This window comes from Rhinoderma darwinii, chromosome 13 (genome assembly GCF_050947455.1).
Source record: "Rhinoderma darwinii isolate aRhiDar2 chromosome 13, aRhiDar2.hap1, whole genome shotgun sequence".
NCBI lineage: Eukaryota > Metazoa > Chordata > Amphibia > Anura > Rhinodermatidae > Rhinoderma > Rhinoderma darwinii.
In genome coordinates this window covers 12,090,238-12,110,947 of record NC_134699.1, presented here as the reverse complement: position 1 = coordinate 12,110,947, position 20,710 = coordinate 12,090,238, and the positions used below count along the sequence as shown (strand labels likewise).

The window sequence follows — 20,710 nt, the reverse complement described above, 5'->3', positions numbered from 1 at the left end:
GGTATCCCCGCGATCGTAACAACTTGACCAATAAAATGAACACATTAATTAAACCGCCGGATGAACGGCGTCCAAAGAAAACGCAAAAAACAACGGCAAAATTCTCTCTTTTCTCCCATTCCCCCCATAAAAAATAAAATAAAAGTTCATCTATAAGTCCTATGTACCCCAAAATAGTACTAATGAAAACTACACATTGTCCCGCAAAAATCAAGCCCACGTACGGCCACATCGACGGAAAAATAAAAAAATTACGCCTCTTGGAACGCGGCGATGCAAAAACAAGTAATTTTTTTCTAAAAGGGTTTTTATTGTGCAAACATAGAAAAAACATATAAAACCTTTACACATTTGGTATCCCTGTAATCGTGCCGACCCATAGAATAAAGTGAACATGTTATTTACGCTGCATAGTAAACGGCGTAAATTTATAACGTGAAAATTAATGCTGGAATAGCTGCTTATTTTCAATTCTCTCCTAAAATAAAGTTAATAAAAGTTAATCAATATGTTATAAGCATCTAAAAATGGTGCAATTACAAAATACAACTCGTCCCGCAAAAAACAAGCCCTTATACGGCTATGTCGACGGAATAAAAAAAGAGTTACGACTCTTGGAATGCGACCGTGAAAAAACAAAAAATAATCCTTGGTCATTAACGTGCAAAATGGCCCGGTCATTAAGGGGTTAAGGAAAATGCTGCTGAGCTCCTGCAAATGGCAAAATAAATACATTATCCAATCCTCCCTACTCTGAATCAATCTGTGTCACATGATAGCGGTGTTAAAAGCAGAAGCAGGGCAGTGAACAGGCCTCCCTGTGCGGGACACAGAAGTGTTATAAGTCACACCGAGAGGCTACATGGTCATCATATGGCAAATGCACTTACGTGATACGGTCTTCTCCTTTGGTAGATTGCCTTGCTTTTGTCTGCTGTAGCCAACGATGTTCGGTTTCTTTTTGCTGCTGGTGTCTTGTAACCAGCTAATTTCTGTTTTGCTGTCGTCGCCTCCTCTGTCAGTATCAGTGTCACTAAACAGATGCTTGCGGGGGTTTTTGAGCTGTACATTTGGAAATCAGGTTTAATATTTATCTGGGTTTAACACGAAATACTTGTGACACTATAAACATATATAATGTGGAAGCTTGTAACGGAAGTGTACTTGTGGAATATATCCTTTTGGACATGTACTTGTAAGGCCTAATTTGCACAATACCGTAAAAATCGTCCGTAATTGCGGACCGTAGTTCGGTCTGCAATTACGGACCCATTCACTTCTATTGTCCACAGACACCTTCCCATTTATTTACGGGAAGGTGTCCGGGCCGTAGAAAGTCGCCGCAAACGATAGGACATGTCCTATCTTTTGCTTTTCACGGACCATGCTCTCATACTTTATATGGGAGCACGACCTGTAAATGTTGGTGGCTGTCCGCAGCCGTCTGTGCCCGCCAGGTGCATGGGGCCTAACAGTGAGAGCTTATTATAATATACGTAAAATATTAATATTAGTTCTGTATCCGGAAAACCCAAGGCTATATAGACCTTTGAGCACATTCGGGCATGTTATCGTTCATATCTAAGTTTTAAATTTAGATATGATAGATAACAGCTGGATCCTGCATGTTAGAGAGACACAGGACCTGCTGTCCCCGAAGCCGTCAGTCCCACTGACCTGACAGATTCAGCTTAGAGCGCAAGATACAGCTTCTATGTATCTACTATACCAAGAAGCTGTATCTCAAAAGTAAAACTTTTTTTAAATAAAAAACAATTAAAAATCTGTCTAAAATCCTCTAACACGTTGTTTTATAAAAAAAATATGCTCAAAGATTATATAGCCTTTAAAGCTTGGGCTACATGGCAAATTTTGATCACGTGAGATCAAGTCACAAATAAGACGCACGAGAAAACGTACAATTTATATGTACGATTTGCTGTGGCATTGAAGTTGCACAGCTATTTTAGGATTTTTTTTGCGACCCACTTGCGATTTGAGACCGAAAAAAAAAATAACAAAACTCGGGAGAGGTATGCGACTTGCATTGAACTTTATGTTGGAAAAGTCGCTTGCGATTTGCAATAAATAAATCTAGCATATTTGGATTTTTCGCAACTGTCTTGTTGCAACTGCATCACGCTGTGTGTAGTAATGCGACCACATTCACAAGAATTACTTGCAAAATGACCGTGCGATCTTTGTGAGGCACGACCAAAGTCACTGTGTAGCCCTAGCCTAAAAGGGATAGAAGTAGGTAGTGGACAGCAGCCAAGGTGGTCATCTCAGACGGATGTGTTTACCTTCTGTTCACTCTCTTTTATACTTTTTCTGTTCTTCATAGACGACGCTCTTCAAAAAACACAAACGCATATGATTCAGATTTTTTTATTACCTTTTTTTTTTTATTGACACGTTTAGTATATTTAGAAACATAAACCAATCAATATAAGTGACTTTGAGGTCGTGAGAACCAAATCTGATGGTTATTTCTGCAGTTTAGGTCTACGTTTTTTATTATTTTAGATTTAAAGGGAAGCTGTCACATTGAAAATGTCGTAGAATCTGCAGGTAGCATGTGGTGTGCAGAATGAGAACTAGTTTAATGGGAAAAGACTCAGTATAACTTGTGATTTATTCATTTAAACCTTATTATGAACTTAGGAGTCTAGTGGGCAGTCTCAAACAATGATTGACAGCCTTCCCTGTATAAGTGTGCATACAAAGATAGATGTCAATCACTGAGTAGGACCACCCACTGGAATTCCACATGTCCTATCTTTGGCTTTTTACAGTCCGTGCTCCCATCGCTTTGTATGGGAGCATGGGCCGAGAATGCTGGCGGCTGTCCGAGGCCGTCCATGCCCGCAATTGCGGCCCGTGATTAAGGGTACGGCCGTGTGCGTGGGGCCTTAACCCCTTCCCGACACCATACGTATCCATACGCCAAAGTCGGGTAGCGGAAGTATGGAACGGGCTCACGGAGTGAACCCGCTCCATAAGATGCCGGTGTCGGCTGTTTGTTACAGTCAACACTTCAGAGTAACGAGCGGCATCGCGCTCGAGAGCGATCCCGCTCGATGACCGCAGCATTTAAATTGTTAGAAAGAGGGGGCCATCCCCTCTAACAGCTCATTGCGCCCCCCGCAACGCAATCGCGCGGGGGGGGGGGGGGGGGGGGGGCGATGGTTGCTATGGCTGCCCCCTTTGTGCACCTATTAAGCCTTGCCTTGCCTCCGGTAGGGCTTAATAGATGCCTGTCAGAATCACGATATACTGCAATACATTAGTATTGCAGTATATTGTGTAAGCGATCTAACGATCGCTAGTTGAAGTCCCCTAGGGGGACTAATAACAAAAGTAAAAGTGAGTTAAAGAAGGTTTTTTTTTTTTTGTAAAAAATTTCAAAAAAATTAAAAGTTCAAAAAACCCCCCTTTTCCCATTTTCCCCCTTGAGCAGGGTAAAAAAATAAAATAAATAAACATAATTGGTATCGCCGCGTCTGTAAAAGTCTGAACTATTACAATATATCATTATTTAACCCGCACGGTGAACCCCGTAAAAGAAAAAAAAATTGTAAACGCCAGAATCGCTATTTTTTGGTCACATAATCTCCCACAAAAAAATGGAATAAAAAGTGATCAAAACGTCGCATGTACCCCAAAATGGTATTATTAAAAACTACAGCTTATCCAGCAAAAAATAAGCCCTCGTACCACTTAATCGACGGAAAAATAAAATAGTTACGGCTCTCGGAATTTGGCGACACAAAATAAATTTTCTTTTTTACACTTAGGTTTTTACTTGTAAAAGTAGTAAAATATAGAAAAAACTATATATATTTGGTATCGCCGTAATTGTATTGACCCGCAGAATTTCGTAAAAACGGCGCGCAAAAAACCATGGAGGAATCGCAGTTTTTTCCATTTTCTACCCCACAATTAAATTTTTTCCCGTTTCCTAGTACATTATATGTCAAAATAAATGATGCTACGAAAAACTACAACTTGTCCCGCAAAAATAAATCTAGTTAAGGAACGCCTCTAAATATCAGATTGGAATAAAAAAGTAGATTTACCCGGCATTGGTAACTGCAATGTTGACCATTTGCTTTGATACGAATATTGATGAGACCTAGAAGAAATCAATGTACCTTTGTATTAGTGTGTCATACAGCCTTGAAAAAGACAGCGAAGGCTTTGTTCACATCCGCGCTAGGGCTCCGTTCCAACGTTCTCTCGGAGCTTTCTATCGGAACGGAGCCATGACAGACACAAACTGAAACCATAGGTTTACGTTTCCATCACCATTGATTTCAATGGTGACGGATTCGGTCCCAATAGTTTCCGTTTGTCTCAGTTGTGCAAGGGTTCCGTCGTTTTGACAATCAATAGCGTAGTCGACTACGCTATTGATTCCGTAAAAATGTTTTCAGTTTGTGTCAGTCAGGGTCCCGTTCCGACGGAAAGCTCGGACGGAACGGGACCCTGGCGCAGATGTGAACGAAGCCTTAAATAAAACTTGTCTTTACTTTTGCATGTTTATTTAAGAATTGATCACAGTTTTTATCTTTCGCATGTCATTTATTAACATACCCCAAGCTGTATTGTAGGTTCATCACTTCCCTTGGAGTGAAAGCTGTAAACATCATCTCTGCTATATATATATAAAATAAAAACATAATAATAAATATAACATGTTAAAATAACAATCCTATGTACTTCAGTTATGACCGGACGACATGGTTTATACTATGCTATTTTATGGTATCTTTTCTCCTTAAAGGGGTTTTTCGAGTTCATGAAAAATCTGGCCGGGGAAAAATGAATTTGTGGGGGGATGCAATAAAACACAAAAAGATCTATTACTCACCTGACAGATCCCCGGGGGGTTCCTGCACAACCACTGTGGTCCTTATGGCCGCTGTTTGTTGAAATGGCTGAAGCTATGGTTGGCAGAGGACCGCTAAAGGCACGTGATTGGTTGCAATGATCACGTGGTTATACGAGCATGTCATCGCTGCAGCCATGTCAACAAAGCGCTTCATGGAGGAGCGGAGCTGCTGCGGTGGTACGCTGGAGGATTTATCGGGTGAGTAATGGCTCCTTTTTTTATGGTTTTACTGCATCTCCCTCGGCGTGGGGAATGTTTTCCTGGCATACGCTGGGTCCTCTGATACCTGTGGATGGACGTATGAAGCGTAGGGCTTTCCTAATTATTGTAGATGACCAAGTTCATCCCTTCATGGCAGCTGTTTACCCTATGGCAGAAAGACCATTAAGAAGGCAACATTGAGGCCATGGATTCATATCTGATCAGGGCACCACAACAGCCTGGAGTTTTGTATTATATCCCTATATTCTTTGAATAATTTCATCCCGCACTCAAAAAGCATCCTCTAAGGTTGGTTGTCTTCCTATAATATGGTCACTTGTATAACAAATAGATTGTTATAAGAGGACAGGAATTCAATACTAAACACATTTTTATAAAAGGTAAAAAAGTTAAATGACCGTACTAAATCGGAGATGAAGTTTCCCTATACCTTAAAAGAAAATGCCTGATACAATCACAATGAAATAAAACACTTACCAGGTCTCCCATGCTTTGTCCATATTTAATTGTTTACTTCCTTTTGTGTTTTTATTTTGCGGTTTGTCCTGCGATATGACAACACGTTAATGTTAAACCTTTACAGAGGAAGACTCATTTATGATCTTGCTAATTATAAAGTTCTTATATTACAAATTCATTCAGATGTCTGATCCCACTGCCCAAAATTATAGAATCATTATTATCACTACTGGTTTTTATCGCCAATATTCTGTAAATGAAGCCCCGGGGATCACTTTAATCACAAGTACAACTAAGCTTGCTCGGCTATATCCGTAAATCCTATAAACTCGGATAGAGCCTCTGGCATATACGCCACCTTCACTCTTCGTCTGGATGCAGCGGCTGGTAGCTACCTGACCAGGCAGAACAGGCGTCATGGGACTACCATTATCCTAATGGGTGAATGTGGATATGTTATTAATGTCCAAGATAGGAAAACCCTTTTAGGAGGGCCACAAGACGCATACACAGCAGGGTCATGGAAGTTTGGAATTATATAGTGTAAACGAACTGAATAAGTAATAGTGGAGCACAATGTCACGTGCAGGGAACATGATGAATACGTACATCAGTCTGACAATATGGCTGTAAGAGAAATATAAAAGTTCATTGTACAAAAGCACATGCCGGCCTAGATATTGCTTGAATTATTCCAGAACCCTAATTGCATATTGGTTAGTGTAATGTATAAAATATAATATAATAATAGTATAAAAATGAGGCCTTTGTATTCATCTATCAGTAGGTGATAAGCACGCTATAGCCTGTGTTCACAGGTGGCCAGATCTTAAAAACTATGTAAACTTTTGGAAGTGATTTTATTTATTTTTTTAAATAAAAATGTCTATCAGTATGTTTGCTGCAACTTTCAAATTAGTTTTTATTAATACTTTTTGAGATACAGCTGCTTTGTATGTCCTTGACATGCAGGATCCACCTGTAATCTATCACATCTAAGTTATGAACAGGCGTGCGTCAAGAGACACACAGGACCCGCTTTCACTAAACCTGTCAGTCCCGCGAACCTGAGTGACGGGTACAGGTTTCAGCGAACTATACAGTTCTTATATACAGAGATACAAAGCAGCTGTATCTCAAAAAGTAAAAATACTTTTTAATAAAAACTAATTCGAAAGTTGCACCAAACACACTGATTAAAAAAATAAATCACTTTCAAAGGTTTACATAGCCTTTAATGTTCTTTAATGCAGTAAGAGGGGATCATTTTACACAAATGTCGAGCGGAAACAGGTAAGGAACGTTTTTTTTAGCCCCATTGCTAAATTTAGGGCATGTTCACACGTGGTGGAATTGCTGTGGAATTCCGCTGCGGACAGTCCGCAGTGGAATTCTCCAGCGGGCGTTTTTTACATTTGTTTCAATAAATTTTTAGGCAAGTTAGTTTAGACATTGCGGAAAACTCCGCTGCGGACCATAGGCTGCGGTGCGGAATTTTCCCTCCGCAGCATGCACTGTCTGTTGCGGTGAAGAAGCGGAATTTCACTGCGGATTTCAGCCCCTGCAATGCAAAAACTGAAATGTGTGGCAAGTCCGCTGTGATATCTGCAACGTCTGAATTACCAGATTCGTTGCGTAATTGCCCCAAATCTGCACCAACATTTGCAGCAGAAAAACTCTGCCACGTGTGAACATGCCCTAATTGTATGCACAGTAGTAACATTGCTGGCAATCTCATTTGCCCCAAAACCTCAGAGACATAAGTCTTCAGCGACTGGCGTGACCTCTGAGTGTTTTCTACCGAGCTCCATAGCTACCCTGTTACTCTGGAGAGCAGCCAAAGTTCCCCTGCACAGTGTGTAATGTAATAAGGTCAGTAAGGGAGAAGTTATGTCAAAGAACTAAATACACTTTCAAACGTCTCTATAATGTGCAGGGCAGAATCTGGATCCCGTGAACTGTGCTAAGATCTTTTTACACTGGCCAATCATCATTACGATTCAATTGGCCAGCGTAAATAAAAGGATAAGATAAACAATAAAACTACCCTTTATTGTTGCCCATGATCGAGAATGCTTCTTGCTTCCTCCCCACCAGAAGCGAGGAAATTAATCGCCCTGATCGTTTATCGGTGGTTTGAAAAACAATTTTGTTAAAGAGGCTCTGTCACCGCATTATAAGTGCCCTGTCTCCTATATAAGGAGATGGGCGCTGTAATGTAGGTGACAGTAATGCTTTTTATTTAGAAAAACTATCTATTTTAAACCACTTTATGAGCGATTTTTAGCTTTATGCCAATGAGTTTCTTAATGCCCAAGTGGGTGTGTTTTTACTTTAGACCAAGTGGGCGTTGTACAGAGGAGTGTATGACGCTGACCAATCAGTGACCAATCAGCATCATGCACTCCTCTCCATTCATTTACACTGCACTAGCGATATAGTTATAGCGATATGTGCAGCCACATACACAAACACCAACATTACTGTAGTGTCCTGATAATGAACATACATCACTACCAGCCTGGACGTCATGTGTACTCAGAATCCTGACACGTCTGAATCTTTTCTGTGAGATTCCAGCAAGGCAAGCGTAATCTCGTTTGAAATGACAGGTTACATTGTAATCTCGCGAGATTACGTTTGCATTGCTGTAAATCCCACAGACGCTACAGAAGTGTCAGGATTCTGAATACACATCACGTCCTGGCTGGAGGTAATGTATATTCATTATCAGGACACTGCAGTAATGTTAGTGTATGTAGCTGCACATAACGATATAACTATATCGCTAGTGCAGTGTAAATGAATGGAGAGAAATGTATGACGCTGATTGGTCACTGATTGGTCCGCGTCATACACTCCTCTGTACAACGCCCACTTGGGACTACAGTAAAAACACGCCCACTTGGGCATTAAGAAACTCATTAGCATAAAGCTAAATATCGCTCATAAACTGGTTTAAAATAGATCGTTTTTCTAAATAAAAAGCATTACTGTCACCTACATTACAGCGCCAATCTCCTTTATATAGGAGACAGGGCACTTATAATGTGCTGACAGAGCCTCTTTAAGTGTCTCCCCTAAGGAATGAAGTGTAATGAATGTATCTGTAGTTTTGCAGTATCAAAAATAGTGTGTAGGAAAGGCAGATCCAGCACTCAAATGATAAAAAATTCAATTTTATTAGGTCATGTTAAAAGGGATAAAACAACAATCCCGGGACCACGCTTACGCGTTTCAGACCGCTAGGGTCCTTAATCATAGCTATGATTAAGGACCCTAGCGGTCTGAAACGCATAAGCGTGGTCCCGGGATTGTTGTTTTATCCCTTTTAACATGACCTAATAAAATTGAATTTTTTATCATTTGAGTGCTGGATCTGCCTTTCCTACACACTATTTTTGTTACTACAACCTGCTGTCGACACAGGATTAAGCTCAGGAGGATCTACGAGCACCCACAGCTTCTTGGATTTTTATGCCTATTCAGGTATCATCAAGCTTTACACAAAACGCATTGGAAAAACGCAACTTGTTTATGAGGTGAGCAAAACTTGAGGTATAATCTTTTTCACTTTTCAGTTTTGCAGTATGTATGCCGTTAAGTTGCTAACATGCTGTCATAATATAATATTGTTATTGTTCCATTAGTCGCAAATGTTGCAGGGACAGAACTCCTGCTTTGAAACCATATACATTCTTAATCTTTTCCTAGGGTTCCATAAAAACCAGAATGAGGAACACTATTGTAGGACTGGTTTGCTGTGATAATGATATGAATGTATATATAACAATGTAAATCACAAATGCAAGCATGGGTGATACACGGACTAAAAAAAGAATGAAAATAAGAACATTACCTTGTTGGTTTGTAGGCTGTACTTGTTTAGATTATCTCTGAAAAACAATATTACACATGATTATATACATTTTTTTAGATATATATATATATATATAGTCTTTGGACTTACACCTATAGATGGTTTACACAGGCAGATAATATGATCCGTCCCCTATTTACACGGGAAGTTGTGCTGGTGAGAACGATGATTTTATAGCCTGTATAAAAAATGTGATCAGTTTACTCATTTGTTGGCTGATCGTTGCCCTGTTTACACGGGCCAATAATCATGAACGAGTATTTGTAAAAACGCTCGTTTGGCCGATTATTGGCCTGTGTGAATGGGCCTTAAGCCCTGGAAATGAATACAGATTGCCGAATTGTAATATAGACTTTAAATGACGCTGCTGTTCTTGACCATACTGTTAGTAAAAAAAATATGTGACCTGTACAGTGGCCTAAATGTAGGAAGATGAGGCTGCAATAAAGCAGATCTGTCCGCTTAATATGCTGGACTATGTAAGGGCAGAATACTGCAGCTACAGGTCTGTACTCCTATTAGCTAAAACGGCACAAAAAATATTGAGCTGTTTGGCTAATAGGAGCACTGAAAGTATACACTGGGCTCATAGTAATTAGTCCGGCGTATCCATGAGGAGATCTCGCCCCTCAGGTCGGTAATTCACGGGTTGCAAAGTAATCAGTAAATTATTTTTGGAAAGGAAAAGTGGAACAGTTGCCTAAAGGAACCAATCAGACTTGAGTTATTTTTTATAAACCATTAGAGACCCTTTCTTTAATGAAAGCTGCACCTTGATTAGTTGCTATGGGCAACTGCACCACTTTTTCTTTGTACTAGTTTTGATAAATTTCCCCCATAAAAGAAAGGAAGTAATACCAGGGAGATTCCAGAGCCCAGAAATAGACAGTGGGCAGTAGAGTCCTGTCTTCACACATATTAAAAAAAAAACTTAAACAAAGTAAATAATTAGAAACACAGAATTGCACTTACCTGAAAGATTCATCCTCTTGTTTTCTTTTCACAGCTTCTTTTGAGTATTTGTTTCCTATTTTACTGACTAATGTCTTGGCTGCATCTTTACCTTTTTCATTCTGTAAAACGCAGACACCGTATCATCAAAATGGCAGTCATATTTAATATTATTTTCTTTATTCATGAATCATTGGGAAACACAGGATCATGGGTAAAGGCTCTTGCTACTAGTAGGCGGACAATACGTAGGAAAAATAAAATTGGCTCCACCCAGACAGGCCGATTTTTTTGATAATTATTGGGTGACACCGCACCATGAGACGTCCCAGAGGGTGGGCAAAAGAAGGAATCTACTGTGCGACCTGCCTAATGCACAGCACCTTGGAGCCAGGCTGGCATTAGAGGGGACGCCGATTCTTCCCCAATGTAGCACCGAGAATGGGACCCCACTGACCACGGCAAGTAGCAAATTGTGAATGGGACTCTCGCAGTATAAGAAGCAAGACTAGCCTCACCAAAGAGATAAAAAGACATAGACCCACATGAGGGTTCATGGCACACCTCATATTCATGGTTACCTCTTCTGCAACCTCGCACATATTGTGGGGGTACTGGCAGGGCCGGCTCCAGGTTTATGTGGGCCGTTGGGCGACTGAGCTTTAGTGGGCCCCTTTGAGGTGCAACTCACGCGGCGGCAGTAAAATGGCAGAAACTAGACACCGAATATTAAAAAAAAAAAATGTAGGCCTATTTTGTGGCCCTATGTATCAGTTAGGCTCCCTTTGTGCCACCATATATAAGTAAGGCCTCCTTTGTGCCCCAATAGAGAAATTATACTTAATGCCCCCATATAAAAGTTAGGTACCCTTTGCACCAATAAAAATTAAAAAGAAACTCACCTTCCCTGTTCCCACGACAAGCTGATGTTTCCAGTCACCCCCATCTGTATCTCTTTTCTGTGACCCGGCGCAGTAACGTAATCACGTCGACATGATCACATCACCTGCACTAGGACGCTGATGTCCCTTGCGTCTGTGAGTGGCGGGTCAGAGAGCCAATGGCTCTCTGCATAAGTAAGCAAATCTTACCAATGCAGTTCAGCGCCTGGGCCCAGCGGAGGCACTCCGGTGAGTCAGTACGCCACCTTGTAAAGTGGGGCAGCGTAAAAGCACCCGGCAGCCAAGAGGGTCCCCCCCAAGAGCAGTGGGCTCCGGCACTTGCCCGGGGTCGCTGGGTGCTGATGCCGGCCCTGCGTATCGGCATGCCTACATATACTCATGATGCTGTGTCCACAATGATATTAATGAGAAATCATTTGTTTCTATAAAGTACATTGAGCTTTGACATAAAAATGATTTGAGGCTTTATTGCTTTCATTTGACCATTCAATTCAGAAGCCTAAACCCTACCATATTCTTCTCCGTGTCTTTCCTCCTTGCTACATATCGGGAGCCTTTGGACTTTTCTAGATCTGTGATCTCATTCTTGGTTCTCTCTGTCTCAGGAGTCTCAGAATGTAAATGAATATCTGCGCTTTGGACACTTGTGTTAAAAGACGATTCTGTGTTTGAAAAACTTTTGTTACATGTTCGTTGTTCAATATTCCTTTTCTTGACCTCTGTCCTCGTGTGATTATCTTTCTTGGTGCTTTTACATGGATCTGATGCCTGTGCCTTTGTCTTCTGATTATTGCTAACACTCACCATTGGGATTTTTGCAACCTTTTTACTCGGAAGTACAGAACAGGTTTGTTGTTTTTCTCCAATATCACACGCTCTTTCTGGAAGCAGAGAAAGTAAAAGGCAATGGGTTATCTCTAGGCATAATAGGGCATATGGTCAGGGGTTGTCTTCAGGACACCAGCTCCTTTTAAATCTTAACCCTCAAAAATATCATATCCTAACAAAATTTCAATCTCGCAAATTATTACTGAAAATCTTAAAATAATAAAATTAAAATGATTAGACAAATCAACAGTAAATATGTATACCGTAATATGTTTTTTCTATTATGTTTTGTCTGTTTTATTGTGATATGTCATTGATATTGACAATTAAAAAAAACTATGGACACCTTTGCAGACATTTTTTTTTTAACTATTGCATGTTCATTAAAAAAATGTGCACCATTTTTCTTCTGCAGCTTCCATGTGTTAGGACCCATTCACATGAACGTGAATCTTGTCCGTGTGCAATGAAACAACGCACGGCACACGGCCCCATTGATTTCAATGGGGCCATTCACGCATGCGTGAGTTTTCACACAGCGAGACTGCGTTGCGTGAAACTCACTGCATGTCCCATATTGGTGCATTTTCACGCACCTAGCCACCCATTAAAGTCAACGGGTGCGTGAAAACCGCATGCCACTCGTAAAGCACATGTACGTAAACGAACAGATATACGCATGTTTTTTAGGCGCGTAATGGTCTCGTGAATACAGCCTTACAATAGAATACCAGCTGCTCAGTCGGACAGAACAGCTGATGGTCAGCTTATCTCTAGCTTTTTTTTCTGCTCTCTTTAACCCCATTATAAGCGGACATCTTTACAACCAAAGAAAATAAACGTATATCAAATAAATTGTCAGCTTACAAATGTGTTCAGGAGAGCAGAGAGAGAGGCTAGAGATACAGTAGCCAGCAGGACTGAACGGCACTGCCATACAAGCCACAGAACACAAAAGATGCAACATTTTTAATTAAAACCAATTGTAAAATTATTTTTTTTAACCCCTTAATGACTGGGCCTGAAAAACCAACATTTTTACCTCACTGCCTATCAGCAGCCGTAACATTTTTATTTTTTCATTCACGTGGCGGTATGAGGCCTTGTTTTATGCGGGAGAAATAGTAATTATTTTTTTCACAGTTTGGGGTGGAAAAAAAAATATTTTTATGCCGTGAATATAGGAAAAAGCGATTTTCCTGTTTCATTTTTATCCAGTTTTTCCTGTTTCATTTTTATCCCGTTCACGTTTCACACTAAATAACCCATTCCATTATTTCTTCAGGTTATTACGGTCGTTTAGATACCTAATATGTGTTTTGTGTTTTTCATTTTTTGGGGATATTTTTTTTAATGAATTAATTTTTTTTGTTGTTTCCCCCCCCATTAAGGGATAACTTTATTTATAACTTTATTTTTCAATTATAATGTATTAGCATACTCCTGTATGCTAATACATTACACTGTGTCACTATGACGCAGGCTGCTGTAGGGCAGAACATAGTGCGCCCTAACAGCAGGCTTACTGGACAGACAGCCCTGGGGTCCTTTCTAGGTCCCCAGGGCTGACTGCCGAGGGATTCCCTGCTCTTTGATCACGTCACTGGATTTCCAGTGACACGATCAAAGAAGGGAGTTCCTTTTGATCATGCCGCTGTCATGGACCGTGGCAATCAAAGGGTTAAACAGCTGGGGTCCGAATGTTTTCCGACCCAAGCTGCATTTAGCAGGCTCCTCTAAGATCAGGAGCTGTTAGTTACATCTTCTGCTTAGAGGATGAGCGCTCATCAGCCTCTTCTAAGATGTCGCTGTAGAGGAAGCACCTGCACCGCCTGTCGTCAAAAGACGGTGGGCGGTCGTTTACGGGGTTAATATAATACATACATTGCAATAATAATTTTAAAAAAAATGTTTGCAAAGGTTTCCACAGCCTGTAATCTAAGGCCCCATGCACACGACCGTGTTTTTGCGTCCGCAATTCCCCCGCAAATCCACGGGAGAATTGCGGACCCATTCATTTCTATGGGCCCATACACACTATCCGTGTTTTCACGGGTCTCCGCATGTCCGCACATCCGTGCCGCAGAAACTCCGGACATGTCCTATTATGGGCCGCAAATGCGGTGCGGACATGCCAATAGAAGTCAATGGGCCCGTGGAAATTGCGGATACACCTCCGTGTGTCATCCGCAGTTTTGCGGATTTGCGGAAGTGTTGCTAGGCGACGACCGGGAATGAGTTCTGTCGTCATCATGTTTTACCTAGGCTTTTTTTTTTTATCCGCATTTTGCGGATTACATACGGATGAACTGCGGAGGACATACGGATGAACTGCGGATGACATTTCACGGAACACGGTCCTGGAATTTGCGGACCAGAAAAACACTACGGTCGTGTGCATGAGGCCTAAAATTGCATGCATTATATTACAAAAAAACATTACAATATGTTTTCAGACATTTACAGATGCAACGCTCATTTACATGTGAAAAGAAGCGTACAAACACTCAGATCAACGATAATCACTTTGTATAAATACCATTTATGTAGAAAAAGCTCATAAAAAATCATTAAAAAAATATGCTGTCGATTTTAGAAGCCAGACTATTTAAGAAGAACCTTATAGTGATCTGGCAATGAGTATTTTCATAAAAATTAATAGAAAACAATCCAAACTAATAAGGTGTGAATAGCAAACTGGTACCTGACTCCTGCGACTCCAAGAGCCCTCACCTAAGGCCCGACGTAGGCCGTGTAAACGAGCGCAATCAACAAGATCCATTCACAGGAACTAGTACGGGGGACGAGCAAACGTTACTATGATTGCTCGCCCCTTGCATCATGTCGGCAGCACGGCTCCGCGTTTACACAGGGAGATGTACTGCCGACAACAATATTTCTTGCAGTATAAACGATATGATCAGCAGATGAATGAGCGTTTGCACAGGGCAATTATCGGGAATGAGCGTTTTGTGAACACTCGTTAAGAAATGTCCTAACTTTTCACTTACCTTTTGTTGTTGTCCCGCAAGTTAGATAGGGCACAATTTGAACAGATGTCTGTGATAACGCTCCTTACCACAGTGGCGTACAGTACTTCTTTTGGTGATCATATACTTACATGTCACAATCGTCTTTCACAATTTCACTAATTCTAACTATATGTAAAGACAGTATCGGAATTACATTTACCTTTATTACTTATACAATCGTCAGACACACTTATTTTCTCTTTCTGACGTGTAGACATTGGATGCCTTTTGTTTGAACCCAAATATTTTTCCATGAGACCAGGCAACCTATAATCAATAATGCACAGCAAGTGCAAAGGAAAGGATTGAAAGCTAATGGTTTAGAAAAAGCATTACGTATGTTTATCCAGATCCATAAAAACACAACCATTTGACAATGCAAAATACTGAGAGGTAGAAAGATATTTAGTGATTAGGTACTAAGTCATTCTGCTGTATATTAATATAATGGCTGTAAGAAAAACAAAACACGATTCTTAAATTGGTTGTCCCCTCTGTTTGCTGCGGATCTGACTTCTCTAACACAATAACAGCTGATTCCTGTGGCAAGTTCCATGTGGCCACGTATGTCACCTGCAGTGGTTGTTAAAGAGGAAACGTAGAATTACATGGTGCCCATGTAAATTAAAAGGTGATCATCTAATACAAAATTGTATATACAAATACAATACCACCGAAAGAGGGGGCACAGACACAGAGTAATGTTCAATATAAAGCAACGTTGCTGAACAATATGAAATCTACTGTGTTTGCGTCCCAGGTAATGACCAAGATAACCTTGGTGCATCGATCAAAAATAATGAATCCAACAAAGAAAATGATCGACTGAAGCACAACAAATTAATAGCAAAAAATACAAAATTTTATTAACATGTAACCATGACAAAGGTTAAAACTGGAACAGGGGATGAGACACTCAATAGAAAGACATCGAAAACAGTCATGTACTGGATATAGATGTGACATAAATCTATACAAGCTTGTTTATTTGTTAGTACAGCAAAATAAGATAGTATACATGCCTATGCAGACCTGTAGCTAATGAAGCCTATTAAATGATGGCAAAAGGAGGGTCAGCAAGGGATAGAATACATGTATGTATGTACTGCCTGGGTTGCCTCTATAAGAGTATATGTATGGCAATGATTATATGCAGATACCTGAGTCCAATGATTTATCTGTACATGCGTGATAACCCAATATACGCCATGGTGTGTACTACGGGATCAGTGGTACAGGTAACATACAGCAATGTGCATAGACGCACACAGAGGTGCCAGGCCAATGTCAAGCAAGAGAGTCAATGATAGCTGTACAACATACCAGTAGACATGATGAGGATGTCTGGATCCCGTAGTACACACCATGGCGTATATTGGGTTATCACGCATGTACAGATAAATCATTGGACTCAGGTATCTGCATATAATCATTGCCATACATATACTCTTATAGAGGCAACCCAGGCAGTACATACATACATGTATTCTATCCCTTGCTGACCCTCCTTTTGCCATCATTTAATAGGCTTCATTAGCTACAGGTCTGCATAGGCATGTATACTATCTTATTTTGCTGTACTAACAAATAAACAAGCTTGTATAGATTTATGTCACATCTATATCCAGTACATGACTGTTTTCGATGTCTTTCTATTGAGTGTCTCATCCCCTGTTCCAGTTTTAACCTTTGTCATGGTTACATGTTAATAAAATTTTGTATTTTTTGCTATTAATTTGTTGTGCTTCAGTCGATCATTTTCTTTGTTGGATTCATTAATACAAAATTGTGCTGATTCTGCTAGCAACTCTCTGCCCACGCTCATAGCGGGTGATCCCAAGTGGTTCAGTTTTGCAGTCTGCAAAAATGCAAGCGTGAATCCACCCTTACTGTCATTCAGCAAACATCACTTACAATTAAAATGCACCCACTATAAAGACTAGTCCTGTGATATTTTAGCTCAACTACAATACAATCATTTCAGATTTCCAATACGCCAGATACATACTAATGAAAGTGCTGACATGTCTAATTCATAGTACAAAAATGTTTCACTTGACTTAAGATAGTCAGATACATACAGAACTGAATTGTTTCCAGCAGTAAACTGAGTGTCAGGAACAATCTCTAGTGGCTCTTCTGGAAAAAAAAAAACACATAACATTTCCACAAAAATATTAGCAGAAGATTGTGTAAGTGTGTACGAAAGCCGATGTAAAGTATCAGCCAATACCTTTTGAAAGCCTCCCATCATTTTCACTGGACTGCGCAGTTCCCATGTCAGCGGCTGTAGATTTCAGCTAAACATACATAATAATGTTTAGTTACTAAATGCAGCTTCTAGGACAGGGTGACCAGTAGTAGTAATGGTGTGATGGGTTGATTTGACCTAAATAGTCTGCAATTAAAAGACTTTAGAATACAGCAATGCCTTTTTAAAAGGTCATGACCTCCTTCACAGATCCAAAAACTCAGCAAAGCAATGTCTATGAGTCTTTGTATTCTCCCCTAGAAGGAATGCTTGTTATGGATCCGTACAACACAGATCAGTAATACGGGTGTGTGCATGAACCCTGTGTTTTATCATGTCTAGTCAGCGATCTATTAAGCTATACACCAAGCAGTCCTGGATGCAATGAATGAATGAATAATTTGAATGTCTTTGCTCACTATCCTAAAAAGAGGAGTAAGGGCCTGTTTAAACCTGTGTCAGTTTTTCCGTTGTTCTGCTTTGTCAAAGGAGCAGAACAACGAAAATACTGTAAGTGTCAGTTCCGTTATATGACGGACACCACTGACGCCTGATGGAACCCATTGACTTTAATGGCTTCCATTGGGTTTCCATCATGGTGTCCGTGGTTTTACCAGAAACAACAGCACTTTGTTCAGGGTATTTTGAAAGTTCTGTTTTCAGAAAACAGATGCTGTATTGTTGAATTCAGCTCCAGAATTATAGAAATATTTAATGACAAACCTTCATTAATGCACTTTGTTTTGCGTGTCTTGTGTAGTCCTTTCTGCTTGTGCTGGGAGCCATGCTTCTTTTAGCAGAGCTGATCATTTCTAGAGGTGGTTTTTTTCTTCCTTTTCCTAATGTTGCTGCAAAACATTTTGCCAGAAGAACATCAAGAAGCGAAAACTACAGCAACAACCAATTTTATTCTATATAGCAAAGGTGAGCTCCCTTTTTCAGTTTGAAATAGAGGGGTGAACAAAGTATCCTACTAAATCTGAATGGCTAATTTGATGATACAATTGATCAGATTTACAATAATTTTAAAACAAGAATGCACTTTAGAGGTGCCAAAAATCACTAATGCTCCTCGACTTTATTAGCAGTTATCTGCACTATAAAGCACATCTGTTGGAAATCCTTTATACTTATATCTACTTATATACTTGCAGAATACAATAATAAACATGCCAAAGGATAAGATCACATCGTGTTTGGTCACTATGTAAGCCATATATGTCTAATATATAGATTAATAAAATGTATCCAGACTCATTCTGTAACATACCCACATGTAAAAGGTTCAGGATACCTTTTTATTTGGCATAGGCTATTACACTTTTCAGAACCACATAAAAGGTGCATGTTAAGGTATACATTTTTTACAATAGGCATACAGGTGCTCGCTCGACTCTTTTTCCGTAACTCGGAAAGACCTCAATAGTATCCAGAAATATATGTAGAATGGGGTCACTATAGCCCAGTTCTCCGGATAGATAGGGTTTCCAATGTGGAATCCTCACCTACCAGACATTCATGACATATCTTAAAGTGTAGCTAAACGTTTGACAAACTGACATATCATAGTGACATGTCAGAAGTTTGGATTGGTGGGGGTCCGAGCACTGAGACCCCCGCCAATCACTAGAACGAAGCAGCTGAAGTGCTCATATGAGTGCTCAGCCGCTTCGTGTCAGTTCGTTTTTTTCCGGAAATAATTGTATCTGTGTACGGACTCAACAGAAAGTCTATGAGCCCGCACTCCGATACATCGGCTTTCCGGAAAAAGCCAAACAGACACGAAGCGCCTGAGCGCTCACACGAGCACTTCAGCTGCTTCGTTCTAGCCATTGGTGGGGGGTCTCCGTGCTCGGACCCCCACCAATCCAATCTTCTGACATGTCACTATGACATGTCAGAAGCTTGCCAAACGTTTAGCTACACTTTTTTTTAAATCAAGTAACTTTTTATTTTCAACAAAAACACAACATTCGCGACACAGTATCGCAACACAGATATAACACCCCCCATCGCCCTTCTTCCAAAGTATGCATGCTCATGAATACATAATAATCAGCACCGAGATCAGCATCAACTATACAAAATACCATCTACATATCTATGACACATTCAGATAAGATTTAACATAATCCCAGCGTATATTATCCACCCATCTACCTCATACTAGACTGCAACTCAGCCGCAACCCCCGATGATGAACTCAGGCCCACTCAGGCCTACTTTCCACCCATGGAGACCATATTTTATCGAAGGCATGTTTAACATTTCTAGCTGTGTAAGCATATCTTTCCATACGTGTTAACCACGTGACTTTGTTACAGAATTCCGAATTAGCTACACTTTAATGCAAGCCTGAATCCCAGTATTTAAAAAACAAAAAAAAAACAACTAGGTTTCAAGAAGAACATGTCTGATACATTTAACTTTCTAGACAAAGTACTGTATGGTGAAACGTGTGCACGAGTACATGTACAACAATACAGAAATGACCTTTACTATTTAATGCGTCGTTTCAACTGTAAAAACATGCAAAGAAGTTTGACTCACGTGTTTTTGTTGATGCTGAGGAATTATTCGTCTTCAAGCCACAAGCCACAGAAATATTTATTGATGCTTCTGAAACTTTACTTCGACTTGGAGTGACTAGCTAAACATACATCAGCACAAAATACATCATATAAGTCAGTCATACTTGTGAAGGCAATTAACAATATAAAGTCACATTAGTCATCCTCTGCTGCTATCAATGCAGACAATGGTGATCAATAAAAAAATGGTGCAGACAATATTCTTGAGTAGAAGTGATGCAGATTAACATTATACTCATGTAACGCATGCATTTATTTTTCTGGTTTTTATAGTTTGCAATTTTCTGTTTGTGCGTACAGTTAAAAATAGAAATACAAGGTGCATTTTGCTGTGACATGTATTTGTGATATATATGGGAGGTCTGTACCATTTGATTTACACAACATACCAACCACTTGGAAGGTGCAAAATATTTTTTACCATGCATAAGTATTCATCACTGACAGTCAATACGTTGTGGAGCCGCCTTTTGTGGCAATTACAGATCTAAGTCTCTTGGGCTACGTCTCTATTAGCTCAGCACATCTAGACACTGTGATTTTTGCTCATTCCTCCAGGTTAAACAGGTTTAAATTCCTTCAAATTAGATGGTTGCGTTAGTGTACAGTGTCGCCAAGTCATGCCACAGATTCTCAGGTCCGGGTTTTTGAAATGTCTTGGTATAGCCAAGTCAATGTGTTACCTCACACCCCCTCCAGT

At 40.1% G+C, this 20,710-nt stretch overlaps 1 protein-coding gene across 5 annotated transcripts in view; it reads right to left on the bottom strand.

Annotated features, from left to right (window-relative positions):
• The window catches only part of SYCP2 (synaptonemal complex protein 2), a 91,922-nt gene that overhangs the window by 30,211 nt on the left and 41,001 nt on the right, over nucleotides 1-20,710 (bottom strand). For 4 of the 5 annotated variants that reach the window (XM_075845526.1, XM_075845525.1, XM_075845528.1 and 1 more), the window contains 13 exons: nucleotides 19,970-20,069; nucleotides 18,143-18,267; nucleotides 17,402-17,468; nucleotides 17,250-17,307; nucleotides 15,329-15,435; nucleotides 11,819-12,189; nucleotides 10,428-10,528; nucleotides 9,435-9,471; nucleotides 5,594-5,661; nucleotides 4,597-4,657; nucleotides 4,080-4,135; nucleotides 2,304-2,352; nucleotides 891-1,062 (listed from right to left, as the gene is read on the bottom strand). In XM_075845526.1, the coding sequence (XP_075701641.1) occupies nucleotides 891-1,062; nucleotides 2,304-2,352; nucleotides 4,080-4,135; nucleotides 4,597-4,657; nucleotides 5,594-5,661; nucleotides 9,435-9,471; nucleotides 10,428-10,528; nucleotides 11,819-12,189; nucleotides 15,329-15,435; nucleotides 17,250-17,307; nucleotides 17,402-17,468; nucleotides 18,143-18,267; nucleotides 19,970-20,069 (1,372 nt within the window). The remainder of the gene's footprint in view (nucleotides 1-890; nucleotides 1,063-2,303; nucleotides 2,353-4,079; nucleotides 4,136-4,596; nucleotides 4,658-5,593; nucleotides 5,662-9,434; nucleotides 9,472-10,427; nucleotides 10,529-11,818; nucleotides 12,190-15,328; nucleotides 15,436-17,249; nucleotides 17,308-17,401; nucleotides 17,469-18,142; nucleotides 18,268-19,969; nucleotides 20,070-20,710) is intronic. The other variant, XM_075845527.1, reaches the window with a different exon arrangement.